At 48.1% G+C, this 16746-nt stretch overlaps 1 protein-coding gene across 1 annotated transcript; it reads left to right on the top strand.

Annotated features, from left to right (window-relative positions):
* The first annotated feature begins 409 nt into the window (after window positions 1-409).
* Window positions 410-1273, top strand: NFILZ (NFIL3 like basic leucine zipper). The gene has a single exon (XM_067730269.1). The coding sequence runs from the start codon at window positions 410-412 to the stop codon at window positions 1271-1273; it is 864 nt and encodes a 287-aa protein (XP_067586370.1).
* The last annotated feature ends 15473 nt before the right edge of the window (window positions 1274-16746 follow it).

Below are 16746 nucleotides of genomic sequence, written 5' to 3'. Positions count from 1 at the left end.
AATCTTACCCTGGAGCTCAGATTGAACTGAGCCCTTGGCTGGTCTGCTGACCTTCTCAGTGGTAAGAACTCCTGGAAAAGAGCCTGCATCCTCCTGAGGATATGGTACCCAAGCACCTCTCCATGACGACTGTGGTCTGCTTTTAAGCCTTATCCCAGTCAACCAACCTCTCTCTGCAGCCTCACCCACTTCTCCATCAGGCACTAAAGCATCCCACCAGGTCCTCACTCTCCCTGCTACACCTCTTTCTGCTTCCACCCTGGTCTCCAGCCCAATTCCCACTCCACCTGCGCCCCTTCCCCTGGGGATGGTGGAGACACAGGATAAATTAGAGGAAGGAGTCACCCAGGTCAGCCTCCTACCTCCAGTCCAAGAACTTTTTTCTCCTCCCCAGGGTCCCCAGGCAGCCATGGATGTGGGTCTCTTGGTCCCGCCAGATGTACCCCAGGGTTGCGGCAAAACCCTGAGGCGACCGTGGGGCCGGCGTACGGCCGTGCGTCGGCAGCGGGAGTTCATGCCAGAAGAGAAGAAGGATACGGTTTACTGGGAGAAGCGGAGGAAGAACAACGAAGCGGCCAAGAGATCCCGGGAGAAGCGACGTCTCAATGACGCGGCCCTAGAGGGCAGGCTGGACGCATTGCTCGAGGAGAACGCTCTGCTCAGGACTGAGCTACGGGCTCTCAAACATCGCTTTGGCCTCCTGCCCCCCACTGGTGGTACCTGGACCCTGCCCACTCTGCTATGGGAGTCGCCCTGGGCTGGAGACCCCCACCCTAGGGCTGAACAGCTCCCCTCTCTTCCCGCTTCCCATGGCTGCCTCTTGAGACCGTGTTCCTTGGACGCTGGGGTTCCAGGATGCTGGGGCTGCCTGGTGGCTGCCAGCTGGACTGGCCTGGCCACTTCCCCCAGGTCCCTCCAGGACCCTGAACCCCCTACCCCCAAGAGAATGGACATGGCCTTGCAGAGTTCCCTTCCAGCTGCCTTCTTCAGCTGTCACCCCCTGGATAGACATGAGGGGCCCAGACCCGAGCTCAGGCCCTGCTGGGGGCTGTGGTCACCCATACCCCCTGGTTGCCGGGCCTCAGGGTGCTCAGATGTGTTGCTGACGCCCAGTGTTGATCCCGTGGGGTTGCCTCCTGGGGTGGCCTTCCCGGTCCCTGGGAAGGATCCAGAGGGTCTGGCTCAGCCCTCCCTGTCCCACAAATTGCGTATCAAGCCCCAAGCCTCAGGCAGAGTACCTTGGGGCTGGGGGGGTGGCTGGGCCCCCATCTGAAAGCTTCTCCTGGGCAAGGCCAGGCCTGCCAGGGTGCAGTGGGGGCTGATCGTGGGTTTGTCTGGGGGTATGAGTGGCTTGGCCTTGACCCAGCTCCCAAGACTGGGAAAGACCTGTGGGAGGCCGTGGGTGCCCTGGCTGGGGGGAGGGTCCACTTCTTAGTGTCCAGACCAGACCTTTAAGAGGAGAGGCTGGGGTACCTTGGATCATACCATGGCTCCTATCCTGCCTAAAATATTTGTTTTGGGTAGTCATTTTTTCTTCCTTCTTCCATTCATCCATTCATCCACCCACTCATCCATCCATCCACCCACCCATCTACTCATTTGTCCATCCATCCATCTATCCACCCATCCATCCTTCCATCAGGCCATCCATCCATCCATCCATCCATCCATCCTTCCTTCCATCCATCCATCCATCCATCCACCCACCCACCCATCCTCCATCCATCCTTCCATCAGTCCATTTATCCATCTATCCATCCACCCACCCATCCATCCTCCATCCATCCTTCCATCTGTCCATCTATCCATCCATCCATCCTTCCTTCCATCTATCTATTCAGCCATCTAACCACTCAGCCATCTAACCACATCAACTCACCCAACCATTCTCCCTTCCTTCCTCCCTCCCTTCCTTCGTTCTTTCATTCGTTCGTTCGTTCATTCATTCGTTCCTTCCTTCCCTCAATCTATCGATCCATCCTCCCAACCACTTTGCTATGAATCTACACACCTATCTATTCATCCATTTATCTATCTACACATATGTCTATCCATTTGTCGATTCTTTTATTCATTTAATCACTCATTCACGTGCTCATTTGGTTATTCATTCATTCATTCTCTCACTCATTTATTTACAATTCATAGTGCCCAACTTAGTAACAAGCGTGAGGACACCTTCCTGGCTTTGGGGTTCCTGTTCTAGGGGGGATGATGGGGGGCTGGGAACAGACATACTGAGGGCCATACTTGAAGGAGGACGTACTGTCTCAAGATGTCTGACCCCTCATTTCTTAGGGTCCCCTTGGGGTGCTTGCTTACCACCCAGTTTGGGGATCAGACTTATCCAGTTCAGATGGCTTTCTCTGTGTGTTGGGTCAGGGCCTTGAGCCATTGGAACAGGCCAGCAATATCTGAAGGGGGGGGTCAGTTTTCTCTCTGTCCCCAGCTGCTTGTGCCCCTGAAGACCTCTCAGCCCCAGCATACACAGTCCCAGCTGGATGGGAGAAAAGACCACTCTCCAGGTACCCTGGAGCCCCCAGAGCTCACCAAAACCCCTTCCCTCATCAGTCCTCACTCAGAACCCTCCTCTTTTTTTTTTTTTTAAAAAATCATTTCAGAGCATTTGTTAGATTCTGGTTAAAAAAAGATCCCAGCTCCAATTGTGGGGAGAGCTGGGGTGGGGTGGGGTATGCCTCTGGGCTGGTGCAGCCGCTGAGCACTGGATGTCCCTGGTCAGCCAAGTCATTGGGCCATGGGTGCACCCTCCCCCCTCTGCCCTTACCAGGTTTGGAGGCTGGGCTCGTTCTCAGCCAGCCCAGTTTTATCATGGTCGCAGCACAGGGCACCCTGCATATCACGGCCTGGCCCTCCTCTGCCTGTTCACTCCTTGTTCTGGTCCCTCACCCATTCTCGGCCCTCCAGTGGGAGAAAACAAGTACCCAGCCAGGTCTCCCATCCTGCTGGTCACAGCTGCAGCAATCAGCCATGGGGGCCTTGGTGGGCACCTGACCTTCTGAGGACCTGCACTGCCAGTTCAGCTGTGCCCCTGAGCGAGTGTGGGGGGGCGCCCAATGTCCTGCCTTCTCCCCCACCTTTGGGCTGGGATTGGAGACTTACATCTCCCAAGAATGTCCTGGGGAGGCAGGAAGGAGGGCTGCCTGGAGGAGGCAACTCTGGCCTGTCCCTCCTCAGCCAGCACGCACAGCTGGGAGGGGGTAGACTGGGGGTGCAGAGGAGCCAGTTCTCAACACAAAGATGCCACACAGGGACTTCTCCGGTGGTCCAGTGGTAAAGGATGCACCTTCTAATGCAGGGGACTCAGGTTCGATCCTTGGTCGGGGAATTAAGATCCCACATGCTCTGGGGTAACCAAGCCCAGGCGCCACAACTACTGAGCCCGCCCGCCTCAACTAGAGATCCTGCGTGCCACAAAACTATAGAGCACACGTGCTCTGGAGCCTGCGTGCCACAACTACAGAGAGAAAAGCCTGCACACCACAACTAGAGAGAAGCCGGTGCATCGCAATGAAAGATCCCACGTGCCACAACTAAGACCCCCCCCCCCAAAAAAAGATGCCACACAGTTGTGGCTGATCCTGCCTAGAGGATTTTAGTGCAGCCCTGGCCCTGGAAATATTAAAAAATGCTAACAAGGAGAGGGAAGGACAAAGTGGGGGCATAGCATCTTGCTGCTGGGAGATGTGGGTAGCTTAGTGCTTCCTCTTGGTGATTCCACCCACCAGGTGTGTCTAAAGTGTCTGGGCCCAGCTTACTCACATCCCATGGACTCGGGGGTGGGGATTGGCTGCCCTTGGGTGACTCAGGCCCCTTTTAACCTTCCTGCTCCAGTTGGAAAAGCCTGGAGAAGGATCTGCCTAAAACAGATCATAGAATTTTGACATCAGGAGGGGCTCCAAGAATCTAGTGATGAGTGGTCATCCAGTCTCTACTTGAATTCCTCTAAGGATGGAGAACTCACTTCCTCCAAAACCCCATCACCATTCCTTCTCTAGAGCCAGAACCCACTTCTTGCAAACTTCTATCTCTGATCCTATTCTTACCAAGGGGGAGCCATTCAGACCCCCTACCCTCTACCTGGAGGTGGCTGGTGGAGCCTCCTGTTCCTCTTCTCCGAAGTAGAGACCATCACACCTACCTCAGATGGTTTGAGAAGTTTAAAGCTCATTTACTGTGTGCATAGCATTTCATACACAAGTGCCTGACAAATATTAGCTCCTCTCTCCTTTTCCTTTTTAGAAAGCACTCATGCTCCCAGCCCCAGAGTAGTGCTGTCTTCAGGGGAAATGTCCTCTCATTCTTCAAAATTGTTTCCCTTCACTCTGGCCTGGCTCTTATTATTTTTTTGTCAATGCTGTTTATATATGATTGCTCTTGGAACTGAGTATGAATCATTTCTGCATTCATCACATACATATATTTTTTCAACAAATATTTTTTGGAGCTCCTACTGTGTGTAAAACAGGAACTGGATGAGGGAAAAAGTACTCCACACTGAGGAATTTGCAAGTGGAAACTTGCACAAATGTCTAGAATGTTCACCCAAGACGTGTTGATTACTGTCCTCCTGTGCTGGGCTCTGGGACCACAGGTGTGTCTTCTGCCCTCTGAGAGCCAGTGGGCATCTGGCAACCTTGTGTGTGGCTGCCTGGGAGCTGCTGCTATAAGAACTATCCAGTGCCACGTTCCACCCTGGGGCATCCATGGGTCCCTTGGGTCATGTCTGTCACACCGTGATTGACTCGGGGACTGGATTTTAGGACCCTTGCAACTACATGTTATGTTTCCTCTTCCACCCATCCTTGAAGGCTGGGGAGATTTCTTTGGCTATCAATGCACGAAATTCCCTTCCTGCTTCGGGTGTGTCTGGCTGAGGTTGAGATTGCAACAGACGTTGAATGAATGAAAGTTTCTGCCCACTGAGTTGGTGATTGCTGGGGGCAGAGATAAAATGAGTTGAAGATGCTGATCAGGCCATGTTTATCTGTCTTGTCTGCAAAGATTCACAGACACATCCTGGCTGAACCCTGTGCTACCTGGATCTTTGACACTCAAGTCATTATCCACCGACTAGCAGCATCAGCATCACCTGGGAGCTTGTTAAAATGCAGACTCTTAGACCCTTCCCAGAATAGGTAAATCAGAACCTGTATTTTAATAAGATGCCCAGAAGATCCACATGCACATTGAAATTTGAAAAGCATGGATCCAGAGTAGGGGGTTGGCAAACTCTTCCTGTACAGAGGGGCCACAGAGTTAATATTTTTGACTTTGTGGGATGGCCACTGTTGCAGCTACTCCATCTTTTCATTGTAGCATGAAAGCAGCCGTAGACAATATGTAAATAAGTGGGCGTAGCTGTGTTCCAATAAAACTTTATTTCTCAAAACAGGTATAGCCAGATTTGGCCCATGGGCCATAGTTTGCAGTTGGTGTACAACTAGGAGGGAAACTGCGGATCCTCAGAGTGTTTGTCTACAACCTGGATATTGCCAAAGTGTTCCACCGAGTGGTATTACCAACCTACAATTTCTTGCATGTAAAGGAAGTTCGTGTTCTGCCAAAACATGGTTTTTATGGACTGTTTGATTTTTGCCAATCTGGTGAGTGTAAAATGAACTTAACCTGCATTTCTCTGTTGAACATTTTTGCCAAAATCTGTTGGCCACTTGGGTTTCCTCTTCTATGAATTGCCTGTTCTGTGGGATATTTACTTTTTTCTTGTTGATTTCTCAGAGCTCTTTATATATTCCAGATATGCATCCTTTGTCACATATGAACATCTCAGCATTCTCACCTAACTTGTCTTTTCACTTTATTTCTGCTGTGTTTTGTTGAACAACAGTTTTTAAATCAGATGTTGCCAAATGTATCCATCTTTTGTATTACGGTTTGTACATTTTTTTCTTAAGAATCCTTCCATGCCTCAAGGTCATAAAGATAATCTCCTAAATGTTCTCATAACTGTTTTAGAGTTTTGCTTAGTCCATCTCTTTGTGTGTATCTCTCTCTCTCACCTTGTAGCATCAAGTGCCATTCCTCAAACTTCTTTGATCAAAAGAATCACCCACAGGTGCTTGTTTAATTACAGACCTTTTGAATTCAAACTTTCCAGGAGACAGGCCTTCGAATCTTTTTTACTAGCACCTAGGTGACTCTTATAATCAGACCAGTTTGGGAAAAGCTGGCTTAGTGGTTAACAGATGGGTTTGGGAGCTGGGCAGGACCAGCTGTAATCTGTAAATGGGTATTCTGAACACGCTCATCCTGCAGGGATGTCTTGTGAAGATTAATTGAGAAGTACATAAATGGCTGGGCACACGCCTTTCCCTGGGAACTGGCTTGTTTCATCCTCATAGAGAATATAACTAATCCTGTTTCCATTTTTGTTTTGGCCACCGGGGGGCTTGGGGCTAAACTTATGGCTCAGTCATAATAACTGTTCATTCACTCATTTAAAAAATTCCTTTACTCCTTTAGAAAATGTTTATTGATCACATACCATGTTCCAGGCACTGGAGAAAGAGCAATGAACAGAACAGATATGGTTCCTGCCTCTGTGGTGCTGGCAGCCTAGTGAGGGAGGCAGATAAAAAAATAAACAAGAAAAACGTATAGTAGGATCACTGGTGATAAGTGTCATGGAGAACAAAGAAGTAGGGGGCTTGGGAGAGGTAGTTTTGGGTGAGTTATAAAAATTGAAATTGAGAGGTCAGGTAGGTCCTTGTTGAGAAGGTAACACTTGAGCAGAGACTTGAGGGAGCTATACATGTGCTGGGGGAAGAGCCCTCCTTAGGCAAAAAGAACTCTCTGTGCCAAAGTCCTGAGAAAGGACCATGCCTGCTGAGTTGGAGAAACATAGAGGAAGCTCATGTGGCTGAGGCCATGATGGAGGGGGGAGAGTGGGAGGAGGTGGGGACAGGGAGGTGATGGGGGGCAGGTCACACAGGGCCTGTGGGTCGAGGTGAGGACTCTGGCTTCCTCTCTGAGTGAGACGGGGGTGCCGGGGAGTTTCTGAGCATAATTCTGCTGTAACTGTCCTTCCTCCCCACCCCACTCCATCCTGTGGTGTGTGAGGCTGAGTGAAAATAAATAAAGCCACCACACAAGCACAAGAGAACTGGCTCATTGTCTTGAGAAAGGGGGTGACTAACCACAGTGTTGCTGTGACTAATCTTCCCACAGATGGCCACACGTCCCCTGCCCTTAGAGCCAGGGTGCTTATCCTATCCCTGTTTTTAACCCTTTCTGTGATATGAGAGGTGAAGCAGGTAAAGCTGCTCCATGAGGCAGATTCATGGAAGGTAAATGCACATGTTTTTCTTGTCTTCGTTATAAAACTGCCTTCCAAAAAAACCCATTTTGGACAAGTGTGGGAGGGAGGGCTGTCAGGTATGTGTGTATTCGGTGAGAAAGTTGCAGGGCATGCCAAGGCTGGGGGGAGGTCAGCAAGTTAGTGAGCAGGAGAAGGTGAGGTTGAGTGGGCTCAGGTAAACTGGAAGAGTTGGAGATAAGCTGGAGATAATTGGCTCCACCTGGCAACAGTGGGAGGACGGCTATACAAGACCAGGGGGTGAAAATGAGGTAGAGGTTTACATCTGCTCTACAATTACTGTGACCCCTGAGGGTCTGTCACCCAGGACAAGTGGGCTCATTTCCCAGCTGCCTGGTTTGAGCCAGTCCCTCTGCCTTGGATTTTGTTTCACCTTCTGCAAAGACTTCGTTATTATTATCCTCATTAACAGACAGGGAAACTGAGGTTTGGAGCAGTTATACACGTTGCCTAACATCAAACAGCCAACACCAAATGGGCCATTTCACCCCCTCATCGCTGCACTGGTGTCATGGCCAAATTTCTCTTCCTTGAAATCCTTTTCTGCCTCAGGTTTCTGTCCTTGCTGTTCCCTCTGCCTATAATGCTTTTCCCTCAGTCTTTAAATGCCTCTCCTGGGGACTTCCCTGGTGGTCCAGTGGTTAAGACTCCGTGCTTCCACTGCAGTGGGCATGGGTTCAATCCCTGGTCGGGGAACTAAGATCCCACATGCCATGCAGCATGGCCAAAAAACAACAGCAATAACAACAACAAAAAATCCCCCCCAAACCCCAAAAGCTCTCCTTTTCCATTTTTAGATCTTGGTTCAAGCACTACTTTCTTAGGGAAGGCTTTCCCTGAACACCCACTCTAAAATGCCTCTGCTTCTTTACGTCTATCCTACACACAGTAGGTATTCCATAAGTATTTGTTGAATGAATAAATGAATTGGATAAGAACAGTTGATCCTCCTAGTAACAACTTCAACTGCAGTTGAATCCTGTGTCACCAGTTTTGTCTGTCTCCACCTCGAGGATGAAGGTGCCATGGGAATAGGGGGCCCGTCTGTTGTGTTCCCTGAAGGAGCCCAAGTATCTGGGACAGGATCTGTCAAAGAGCAGGTGCGTGATAAATACTGTCGAATTGAATCTGACGATTGACAAGGAAATTGAGGCCACGTTATGGGGCAGAGAGAGACAAGGAAGGACAGTGTCACGTGGGTCATTCATTCCGTCACTGACAACTTTTCAGAGAGGATGAAACCAATCCTTGCCCTTTGGAGCCTGTGTCTTTGAGGAGAGGGACAGCCTTTGAGTGAACAAATAGATGGTCAAGATTATGTCAGATGCTGCTGAGGGCTGTGGGCTGAGGCATTTGGGGGCGGGGGGAGGTCAGGGAAGGTCCCTCGGAGGAGGTGACATTTGAACCGAGATCTGGAAAACATGAGTGAGAGAAGCCGGTCACCAAAGGCCACGTGTTGTATGATTCCATTTATACAAAATATTCAAAATAGACAAACCCACAGAGACAGAAAGCAGGTTGGTGGCTGGTTGCCAGGGGCTGGGGGGAGTCAGGAGTGACTACTTAATGGGCACAGGGATTCCTTTTGGGGAGATGAAAATGTTTTAGAACTAGAGAGAGGTGGTGGTTGCATAACCTTGTGAATGCACTAAATACTCCTGAACTGTTCACTTTAAAATGTTAATTTTCACCACCTAGAGAGGTGGGATAGGGAGGGTGGGAGGGAGATGCAAGAGGGAGGAGATATGGGAATATATGTATACGTACAGCTGATTCACTTTGTTGTACAGCAGAAACTAACACACCATTGTAAAGCAATTATACTCCAATAAAGATGTTGAAAAAAAAGAATAAAATGGAATAATCCTGACACACACACAAAATGTTAATTTTCACCTCAATTAAAAAAAAAATGCCATTGAGTCTGCCATGCACAGAGGACAGATGGGCCCCTGAGAGATGGAAAAGAAGAGATTGACCAGGGAACTGGGCACAGAGTGCAGAGGGGATGTGGAAGGACACGGCCCCCTGTCGGGTCCCAGCCTGGGCACACCGCCCTCAGGGAGATGGGGGAGGGGCTGATCTAGGGTGGCTTTGGCCTGCAGCAGCTTGAAGCAGGATTTTGGTCCCCCGGCCAGAGATTGATGTCAGGCCGAGGCAGTGAGAGGGCTGAATCCTAACCACTAGACCACCAGGGACCAGTGGCCAGTGACAAGGCCCTGGCCTCTCTCAGCACTGTAGAAGTAAATTTCCACAAAGGGACAGAAAGTGGTGAAACAAGTAAAGTGTTTATTAGGAGGAAAAAGGGTATGTGTGGATAGACACGTGGGCGGACTCAGAGAAAGAGCTGCACCCTCATGGTAGTTTCAGTCACTCACATGGGGCATTTCTTCCGGGTCTCCTCTGGCCCGTCCTCTTGCTTTGCCTGGTTCTGAGTCCGAATTTGTTTTATCTCAGGGTCCTCCCATGTGTGACAGCGCATCTCTTAGCCAAGATGGATTCTAGAGAAGAGGCCTATGGGTACGTTGACATCAGTCCCTTTTTGACCTCCAAGGAGCCTTTCTGCACATGTACAGTCAGGAAGGTCTCCTTGACCTCAAGACTGAGACATATGTGGTCTCGTCTGTTATCTGGGCAGGACCCAGCCTCCTCTCTGGCTCCTGCTAGTTTGGAGTATCTGTCCACAGGGGACAAACTCCAGCTGCTCAGTCTGGGGCCCATCTATCTCCTGCTTCAGGGGAACTCCACCAGCCCCCCACTTTGTGGTATGCCTGGGTGACTGGGGGTGAAACGCCTGGGTCTGCCTGAGTTTACTTGTGTGTGTGCGCGCGCGCGCACACACACACACACACACACACACACACACACTGGCCTGGGTGTGCACGTGTGATGTGACAAATGCATGCACATGTGTGTGCTAGGGTCTGTGTAGGGACATGAAGCACACACTTGCACACATATGCTAGAGCCTGGTGTGCAGGGAGCCCCTCGAGTCTCCGCATACGTGGCCCCCTAAGCTCTCTTGCGGGGGCTGAGGCTCAAAGAGGTGGGGGGATGGAGGAGAGCGGAGCCCTCTCCCATAAAGCGCGAGCTGGGCCCCCTCGCCACCCACTCTCTCCCGCCGCCTCTCCGCCTGTGGCTCCGCAGGTTCTGGGGGCGTCCCCAACCTCCCCTCCCCCCATCATACTGTAAATTCTGAGAAATCCTGTCCGCGGTTTGGCCCGGCCCCTCCCCCGCCCTCTAACAGGGCTGTCCTGGCCACTGTCTTCCTGTCTTGGGGCCTGGGTGTGCGGCTCGAAGCGAAGGAGGGCTCTGCACTGCTTCTGGGGCCTTTGCATCACCTCCCTGGGCCTCAGTTTCCCCTTCTGTGGAGTGGAGATAATAATAGTTCTAACCTCAGAGGGAGAAGAGGAGGAGGTAACGCGCCCTGGGCGGTTAGCGCAGCAGCGTCTGGTAGGTAGGAAGGGCTGATACTTGCTAGTGGTTATTATTCTCCACTTCCTGTACCTTGCTTTCCCGTGGCTTCCACACGGCTACCTTTGCTGTTCCCCTACCCAGCATGCCCTCCCTCCTGTCCCCCTAGTCAAACCCAGGAATCATTCAAATTTCAGATCCTCAGGAAATAGGGGAGAGCAGTGAGACCAGCTGGATTCGGGAAACAGGGAACCTGGGTTCGAATCCGGGCTCTGCCAGGGACACGCTAGATGGCCTCAGGTTCCCTTGTCAGGTTCTGATGCTCTGTGGTTCTAAGCCTTCCTGATGAATGATCTTCGTGGGGACCCTCACCTTGTACCCCGCCCTGCCCCAAGCTTATCTGTCCTCTCCTGATGCTGAGCCATCTTCCTGGGCTCTTCTTGCCACAAACAATGAAACTTTTGGAATATATCATATTGGAATATATCACGACCTGCCCTCACTCCCTCCCTCTTTCTCCCCACTCACTCCACTGTGTTCTCCAAGCACACCAAGTGGGCCCTGCCTCCAGGCCTTTACCCTTGCAGTTCCCTCGGCCTGGAATGCTCTTCCCTCATCTTCTTGGGTCCTTCCTGTCTGATCACCCATCACATCACCCTGTTTAATTTTCTTCGGGGCATATTGTTTTTATTGGAGTATAGTTGATTTACAATGTTGTGTTAGTTTCAGGTGTACAGAAAAGTGAATCAGTTATCCATATACATATATCCACCATTTTTCAGATTCTTTTCCCACATAGGTGATTACAGAATATTGGGTAGAGTTCCCTGTGCTATATAGTAGGTCCTTATTAGTTATCTATTTAATATATAGTATTGTGTATTTTTACCATCTAAAATTCTTATTTCTTTTCGTGTTTATTATCTGTTCCTTCTACTGGGCAGAAAGCAATCAAACTGTCAAGTAAGTGTTGGTTGAGGACCTACTATGTGCCAGTTTCCAGACCTCCTGGAAGTCACAGTTCACTGGGGGAGGCTGACCTGGGCTGAGTCACATGGACAGACATAATGCACAATCCTGATAAATGTTAGGTGGGACTGATGCCTGGTGCTGGTGGACCTGACCCACCTGGGCAGTCATAAAGGGCTTCCCAGAGCTGAGATTTGAAGCAGGGATATAGGCATTAACTAGGGAAAGACGGGAGAAGAGAAAGTGTTCCAGGTGGAGGCAGCAGCTTGTGCAAAGTCTCTGAGGCAGGAGGGAAAGTGCTGAGTTCCAGGGAATGAAAGAAGCATTTGGGAATAGAATGCAGAATGCAATGGGGAGCCATGGGGGGTTAGCAGGGCTTTGGTCCAGGCTTCATTGGGGTTCTGGGAAAATTATTTAGCCCCAGGGCCATAGGGAGCCATGGAGGGATATTGAGCAGGAGAGGAGTGTGATCAGATTTGCTTCTTGCAAAAGAGATTCATGGGTTTCTAAGGGGGGGGTGGCAGTCAGAATGGAGGAGAAGAAAGGGATGCTGGGTGCCCATCAGGAGGAAGGGGGTGGCAACCCGGGTTGGGGGAGGCGTGGACTGGTGAGAAGTGGGTGGAAGATAGTGAGACCCTGGAGCTGACTTCCCCCCTGAGGGGTGATTGCCAACCAGGTGGGCTGGGCTTTTCCACCCATTGCTTGGTGACTTGATCAACTGTGAGTGGGGTTCCTGGAAAATCTATTAGCCCCTGATCTGGAACCCTGTCCCCTGGTCCAGTACCCCCTCCTCCACCTTTCTTCCACACATCTGACAGCCTCATCTGTCCATACAAAGTTTCAAGAGGCCCCAGGTGATAGCTGGGGTAAGGGTGTGTGTGTGTGTGTGTGTGTGTGTGTGTGTGTGTGTGTGTGTATGTGTGTGTGTGTGCATGTGTGTGTGTGTGTGATTGTGTGTGTGATTGTGTGAACAATCCTGCTAAAACCAGAATTCCCTGTCTGTCGGGAGTTAAACTTCCCTGTTGGGTTTAACTTCACTGTGCTGGGATGGGGTGGGGTGTTGGCTGAGTCCTTCATTGCTCCTGGGGCAGTGACCTGGCTGGGGGATGCAACCAGCAGCTGCAGGTACCCAACTGGGGGTGGTAGGTGGTGGTGTCGGTGATTTCCTGGAAGGAAGCAGGCCCTGCGGCCAAGGTCTAGAGGAGTCTGATCTTCGTGTGTCTCTTCCTGGGCCAGTCTCACGAAAACCATCTGAGATCCTCACCACCTCCTAGTGTCCACGCAGCTGGGATTAGGGTGAGGCGAGTGAGGCATTCTCATGAGCAAATTTAAGGGGGCTCCCAACATCTCAGTAATCAAAGTGAAAAAACTTCGAAATATATTTCGCATATAACATTGTGTAAATTTAAGGTGTACAACACGCTAATTTGATACATTTATGTATTGTAACATGATTGCCACTGTAGTGATAGTTACACCTCTGTCGCGGTCCATTATTATCATTTGTCTTTAGTGGTCGGAATAATTAAGTTCCAGTCTTAGCAAATCTGATGATGATAATACAATATTGTTATCTATATTCACTATACTGTGCATTAGATCTCTAGGGCTTATAAAATAAAGAATATTTCAGTGCAATGCTTTTAATCGAGATTATCTCCCATACCATACAATTCACCCTTTGAAAGTGTACAATTCCGAGGTAGTTAGTACATTCACAGGGTTGTGTAACCATCACCCCTGTCTACTACAGAACAGTTTCATCACCCCAGAAAGAAACCCTATACCCATAGGCATCACTCTGCGCTGCCCCCTCCCCCCAGCTCCTGGCATCAATGCAACATGTAAAAAAATAAAAATTAATGCAAAAAATTCCATGATAAACAAGCGGTCAAATTTTAAAAGGAAGCCAAGCTCTGATGCTGTACTTTTCGGCCGTGCAATATTCACTCCACCTTAATCTCCAATTGGTCTGTGATTTACCTGGTGGGATGACCCCACCTCCTCCAAAGACTTCCTCTGCTGGGTCCCCCAAAGGACAGGCAGTCTGGACTAAGGTCACTTGGTGGATTCTCTCTCTGGTCAAACTCTTGGAGGAGGGTCTGTCTCCAGACTCTTGGTGGCCAATGGGCTGGCTGGATGACATGGAATCTGTCTTTGGCACACTCTAGTTGAAACAGCTGCCTCATCACCATGTATTAACCACTTGCTGTGTACTGAGTGTGTTAAGTCCATTTTATGCATTACTCAAAATGGTTTGAAGGAATTATTTCTATGGAGGCATTTGCATTGTAGAACACTCAAACAATGCATTGATATACAGAGTAAATGCAAAAACTCCCGTCCCTCCTCGCAGCCCCAAAGACAATGGCAGTTTGACATGTATCCTTCCATACTTCCCAGAGCACCTGTATGATCTGACTTAACCCTTATAAAGCCTCCCTGCAGTGAGCACTGATGTCACCCTCACTTTACAGGTGCGTTGAGTGAGACTCAGAGAGGTCTGGTTACTTGTCCAAGGTCGTACAGCATGTGAAGAGATGATGCTAGAACCCTGGTCTCTATGACTCCAGTGTCAGGAGGAAGAGAGGAAGAGGGGTCCCTATGTAGGAGGATTCCTCTTAGCTCAGCCAAAGTCACAGCTTATTCATTTAGTCATTCAACAAACGTTTATTGGGCATGACTGTGCGCTGGGTACATATACACATGGGGCCTCTGCCCTCCCCAAACTCAAGGCTGAGGCGGGAGACACCATCCATTGACATCATCCATTGACAAGGAATCAAACAAATCAGAGGATCACAGCTAGGGAGAGAGAGAGAAAACAGAGCTACCTGGGTGGACACCAGAGGAACCTAAAATAAATTTCCATATTAAAAAATATATATTCATAGGGACACACAGTTTTGAGAACATTAGCCCCCTGTGGCCCCCTTCACCTGGCAAAGCAATAAAGCTGTTCTTTTCTACTTCACCCCCAAAAACATATTTACATGTTTCAAAATTTTAATATAGTAAGTCCCCTACGTACGAAGGAACTTTCAAAGATGCGAACGTGCGTTCTCATGTCCAATCACGTAAGTTAGTTCACGTGTCTGACGTACATTGTCATGTGTGTTCATTCATGTGTGTTCATTCTCTACAAGTGCTTTGTGTACTTTACTGTACAGTACTGTATCTTTATTTCAAGCCCAGGATGTCTGGAAGCAAGCGTAAATGTAGTGGTGATGTAGCTGGTACTATTGTACTTTTCAAGGTGCTATACTGTAAGATTAAAAATGTTTCCTTTATTTTGTGTGTTTGTTTGTTTTTTATGTATTATTTGTGTGAAAAGTATTATAAACCTTTTACAGTATGGTACTATACAGCCGATTGTGTTAGTTGGGTACTTAGGCTAACTTTGTTGGACTTACAAAAGAATTTGACTTACGAACGTGCTCTTGGAACGGAACTTGTCTGTATGTAAGGGACTTACTGTACTTCACAAGGGCAGGCAGTGAGCAGTCTCCTCCCCACTTTGCAAAGGCTCCCTGGTCACCTCCCCAAGAGCATCAATCCTCAGTGGAGATGATATTGTCCCCAAAGGAGTGAAAATTGGTTTAGGGGTGTGTGCAAAAAAACCTGTTTATGTATAAAGCACAGGTATACACAGACTATATATGTATAGATATAGTATAGATACATAGTACCTCTGTTGTGTTAAACTTTTGTATGGGACAATTAAGAAAAAAAAAGTCTAAAAATGATTGTTCCTTGAAGCGTAATAATGAAATAAAACTGGAAAAAATCTGGTCTAGCAGCAGCCACCAGTCAGATTTCTTGTGAGATCATCTAGAGATATTCTAGGCATTTCCAAGCAAATATCTACATATCCCTTTAATCCTTTTTTTTTTTTTTTTTTACATAAATGGTAACATACCATTCTGGGCCTTCTTTTTTTTCACTTAAAATATATGTTGGCTTGCAGTCCATGTCAGTGAACAGAGCTTGCTGGTTCCTTTTTAAGAGCTGTGTAGTATTACTCTATGTTTGAATGACATTTATGTAACCAGTTTCCATGGATGGTCACATAACGTTGGCAACACATAATGTTTTTTCCTATGTTTTGCCACAATAAAGTGCTGCACCGTACAGTGGATAACTGCACTGATGTCATTTCACATACGAGTGAGTGTATCTGAAGGAGAAATTCCTGGAAGTGTGATAGCTGGCTTGGAAGGTGTGTGTATTTGTCATTTAGGTAGATATTACCATTTGTTCTGCGTAAGGGTTTGTACCAGTTTCCTTCTGCATCATCAGAATAAGAGAGTACCAGTTTCCCCAGAGCCTCACCAACCTGGGGAGTTATCAAACCTTTTGATCTCTGCCAATCTGATGGATTAAACATGGTCTTGCAGTGTAGTTTTAAAGTTCATTTCCCTTATGAGATTGAGAATCTTCTCTTGTGACTAAGAACCATTTGTGTTTCTTTCTCTGTGAGCTCAAATTTAATATCCTTTTTTAACTTTTCCATGGACTGTTGTAATATTTTTCTTATTGATTGTTTCCAAGAGCTCTTTATATATTATGGACACTGTCCCTTTGTGTTATGAACTGTAGTTTACTCCATTTGTCATTTAAAAATTACTTATAATTTATTTAATTTATTTTTTGAATTGTCATTTGTCTTAACATTGTTCAGGGTGAGGAGATAAAGTAATTGAGTTACGTTTACCCTTCTCTTTGATACCTTAATTTAAATACTAGGATGTAAAGTGAACAATATTTAAATACTATGCTATAAAGTCAATACATCTTATGTTACATGATATGGAGATAAAAGAGGGAAGAAAACAAAGATATTTGGTTTATATATATATATATACATATACATACATATGTGTGTATATATGTAATATACACACATATTCATAAAAAACAAGAGAGAAGTACTCATGACAGTTATAGTCCTCATTTCTGTAATTGGCCACATGGTTGTAGCTGGCATTATAACTACCTTCCGAACCACA

This window comes from Pseudorca crassidens, chromosome 3, assembly GCF_039906515.1.
Source record: "Pseudorca crassidens isolate mPseCra1 chromosome 3, mPseCra1.hap1, whole genome shotgun sequence".
NCBI classification, from domain to species: Eukaryota; Metazoa; Chordata; class Mammalia; order Artiodactyla; family Delphinidae; genus Pseudorca; species Pseudorca crassidens.
Note: the sequence above shows the minus strand (reverse complement) of the source record. Positions and strands in the feature narration are given on the sequence as shown.

What these genes read in the sequence shown, in the direction of transcription:
- NFILZ (XM_067730269.1), top strand. Translation starts at nt 410, where the DNA reads ATGGATGTGGGTCTCTTGGTCCCGCCAGATGTACCCCAGGGTTGCGGC.